The 3,762-nt window shown below is 45.0% G+C and overlaps 1 protein-coding gene across 1 annotated transcript; it reads left to right on the forward strand.

Moving 5' to 3' along the window:
- The first annotated feature begins 288 nt into the window (after nt 1-288).
- On the forward strand, nt 289-1,742 carry LOC126981655 (uncharacterized). The gene is made up of 2 exons (XM_050833089.1): nt 289-480; nt 778-1,742. Exons 1-2 carry the CDS (start codon nt 347-349, stop codon nt 1,424-1,426), a joined length of 783 nt encoding a protein of 260 aa, XP_050689046.1. The 5' UTR covers nt 289-346; the 3' UTR covers nt 1,427-1,742.
- The last annotated feature ends 2,020 nt before the right edge of the window (nt 1,743-3,762 follow it).

Here is a 3,762-nt window from a genome sequence, read left to right on the forward strand (position 1 = left end):
TGAGGATCAGATGAAACCATATGACACCCTGCTGGATGCTGATGGGGTGGTGGGGAAGGGCGAAAAGGAGGCCACTGGCAGGAGGCGTCAGACTCTCATCATCACAATCCACTTGGTGAAGAGAGAGAAGGTCCACAAGCCAGTGGATGATACAAGAGTCGCACAAAAAGACTGCACGCAATTGGAGAGCCATGGCAAGAGGGTTCAAACTCTCGTAATTACTCTGCACATGGTCAAGCGAGAGAAAATAAAGGAGGTATACGATGAGCTCCCCTTCGGGCACCAAGGCACGGCTGGGGACGCTCCTTCCAGCAGGAGCAAGGCCGTTACCGGCCCACCGGAAAAGATGCCCCTTATCAGCAGCTTCAAACAGCGGGATGCATCTCAAACTCCGGTCAAGAAAACTATCAGGTTCAACTTCCAAAACCTGAACACTTTCGTCAAAATTCGTGAGCTGTACTGTGCCTACGACTACTGCAAGTATGGCTTCCCTCTCTCCAGCATTCTTCCTGAGCTGAAAAGCTTAAAGGAGAGAGCAGTGGAGCCACAGGAAGAGCCACCAAAGGAAGCAGTAAACAAACTGCCAGAGGTTCAGAAAACAGTAACAGAGGAAGCAACAGATTCAGCCAACAAAATCAATGAGCCACAACACCTCACAGGGATCCTCAAGAAAGGAAAGACGGCCAGCACCGCTCATAAATGTGTGCGCTTTAACTTCCAGAACCTGAACACTTTCGTCAAGGATCGTGAACTGTACTGTGGCTACGACTACTTCAGGTATGGCTTCCCTCTCTCCAGCATTCGTCCTGAGCTGGAAAGGCGAAAGGAGAGAACAGTGAAGCCACAGAAAGGGTCAGCAAAGGACGCGGTAAAGAAACACAACACACGACACCAGCAAACAGTTGGAGCAGCTCGCTGTGCACAAATGAATACCACTACTGAAGGGAAGTCTCCTAAAGGTATCCTGAAGAAAGAAAAGATGCCACGGTCCACCTGTCCAGGACATGTGTGCTTCAACCTTGGTAACCTCCGCGCCCCCGTTAAGGAACGTGAGGTGTACCGTGGCCACGACACCTTCAGATACGCCGCGCCGCTCCAAGTCACTCAGCCTCCCAACTTTACCTCGAGGCCTCACCAGCAGCCCGTTAGATCCGCCTCTAACTCGCTGCGTGGCGCACCTCGGCACCTCGAGAGGCCGACACAGCGGAGGAACGACTCCTTCCAGCAAAACAGTGTTTGGTATGCTGCACACAACTACACCAACAGCCGCCACTCACAGCACCGCCAGCACAACGCCAGCAGCCACGTCCCGCCAAGATACGAAACAAGGCATTTCTACGAGGGACAGACACATCGGGGCACCAACTCCCGCAGCAGAAGTCGTGCCAAGAGAGGCGCAAAGCCGAGTGGTGGCGAGTTTCTGTGAGCACCGGGCGAGTACACAGCGTCGTGATCAAACTCAAATGTTCAGCGACGTACAGGTGACGTACATTCCGGGTGCATTTTTCAACACCCGCTGAACAGTAACTGTCGCTGACTGGTGATAACAGAGACTGAGGAGTGCCAAGAAGCACCACAAACACACTGAGAGGAACGGCTCGCCAGCTGACTAAAATCACCATGCAGAGGAACGCATCCCATGGAACGGTGCCACTTCTACGGAACAAATTGTTCAAGAGTGTCGCATCTGTGGGGAGTGTTTGGACGCATGTGTGTGCTTACATTTCTTATCTTATATTTCAAATGAAAAAACAGAAAATATTGTCTTACAAAAAACCTTAGGCAGGGATAGTGGGGTCGTGTTGCATCTCAGAACAAGAAACGTTATGTAAGGAGTTGTCTGAACGACCGCCTGTTTTAAAACTATATTTAAATGAAAGGTATTAGAATGCTCTTGCCTGTATGCTTAGAAGGAAAGTAGAAGAGGAAGAGGAAGTGATTGAAAGAGGAGATTGAGATAGACGTGGGAGAGAAAAGATGTAAAAGCATAATTAAGAAAAAAATGAGAGGGAAGAGAAGAAAAGAGAAAAGATAAAAAGCAAAATTAGGAGTATGGTAATGAGGAAGAAGAGGGTGAGGACTGGAAGGAAGTAGAAGAGGAAGAGGAAGAGGAAGTGATTGAAAGAGGAGTAGAAAGAGGAGGTTAAGAAGATAGACGTGGGAGAGAAAAAGGTGTAAAAGCAAAATTAAGAAAGAAATGAAAAGGAAAAAAAAATAACAAGATGAAAAGGAAAATTTGGAGTAAGATAAAGAAGAGAAAGAAGAGCGTGAGGACTGGAAGGAAGTAGAAGAGGAAGAGGAAGAGGAAATGATTAAAAAAGGAGATTGAGAAGGTATACGTGCGAGAGAAAATGTGTGAAAGCAAAATTTAAAAAAAGAAATGAGAGGGAAAAAAAAGATAAAAGATAAGAAGCAAAATTAGGAATAGGATAAAGAGGAAGAAGAAGAGCCTGAGGACTGGAAGGAAGTAGAAGAGGACAAGGAAGAAGGAAAAGAGAGAATAAAAAAAAGGAAAATCAATGGGAAACCGTTAAATTTGAGCAGAATGTAAAACGAAGAACGTCAGAAAAAAAACGATAAAAAATGGGGATAAAAAAGTAATAAAAGACGAGAGGAAAAAAAAGAAAAAAAATTTAAAAAACGATGAATAGAAAAAACTGAAAGATGAAAAAGGAAAAAAAGATGCAAACGTAGAATCAAAACTGGGAGAGAATGATCATAAGCAAGAGTAAATTAGAAGATAGGTGAGCGGTATAAAAGCAGACTAGAAAAGAAAGGAAGATTCTTAGCATCACAACAACAAGACCAAGACCAAGAGGATAAGACCACAGAATTGATATAGAAAAGAAAGAAAAAAAAACCTACCAGCAAGAGGAACATAGGTAAGAGAGAGAGAGAGAGAGAGAAAGAGAGAGAGAGAGAGAGAGAGAGAGAGAGAGGAAGAGAGAGAGAGTGAGAGAGAGAGAGAGAGAGAGAGAGAGAGAGTGAGAGAGAGAGAGAGAGAGAGAGAGAGAGAGAGAGAGAGAGAGAGAGAGAGAGAGAGAGAGAGAGAGAGAGAGAGAGAGAGAGAGAGAGAGAGAGAGAGAGAGAGAGAGAGAGAGAGAGAGAGAGAGAGAGAGAGAGAGAGAGAGAACGGGGTGAGTCAAAAATTCTTTCTCCTGAACCATTTTTCTCTCTCGGTCTGATGAAGTCTTCTCTCTCTCTCTCTCTCTCATAACTTTCATTCAACTCGAAACAAGATTGATGTGTCTTTTTTCTTTAAGTAAAAATAATTGTAATCTAAAAGTTATAAAACAAGAGAGAGAGAGAGAGAGAGAGAGAGAGAGAGAGAGAGAGAGAGAGAGAGAGAGAGAGAGAGAGAGAGAGATCCTTTCCTAACAGATGTTTTTACTCGCTAAGCCTGACAACTTAAACCTAACGTCTCTCTCTCTCCATTAATAACCATCATTACACACTTAATTATTTCCTAAACGCTGCGAGATAATCACCATCGTAAACCACCTTCCTTATCTCTAATCGTTCCAATCACCACCATCACCACCACCACTACCACCACCACCACCACTTTCCATTATCACCAGTCTATCTATCTATCGTTTGCAGATGGTGGCACGTGACGATGGGAGGAGGAAGAGGAGGAGGAGGAGGAGGAGGAGGAGTTAAGTGAGATGAATGTCAAGGAGGAGTGATAAGAGGTGTGTGTGTGTGTGTGTGTGTGTGTGTGTGTGTGTGTGTGTGTGTGTAAATTGGAACTTGTGTAAC

The sequence above is a fragment of the Eriocheir sinensis genome, chromosome 49 (genome assembly GCF_024679095.1).
Source record: "Eriocheir sinensis breed Jianghai 21 chromosome 49, ASM2467909v1, whole genome shotgun sequence".
Taxonomy (NCBI): Eukaryota; Metazoa; Arthropoda; class Malacostraca; order Decapoda; family Varunidae; genus Eriocheir; species Eriocheir sinensis.

Coding starts and splice junctions, on each gene's coding strand:
- LOC126981655 (XM_050833089.1), top strand. CDS start 347: ATGCCCCTTATCAGCAGCTTCAAACAGCGGGATGCATCTCAAACTCCG. Junction 481..777: donor TGTGCCTACGACTACTGCAA/GTATGGCTTCCC, acceptor CGACTACTTCAG/GTATGGCTTCCCTCTCTCCA.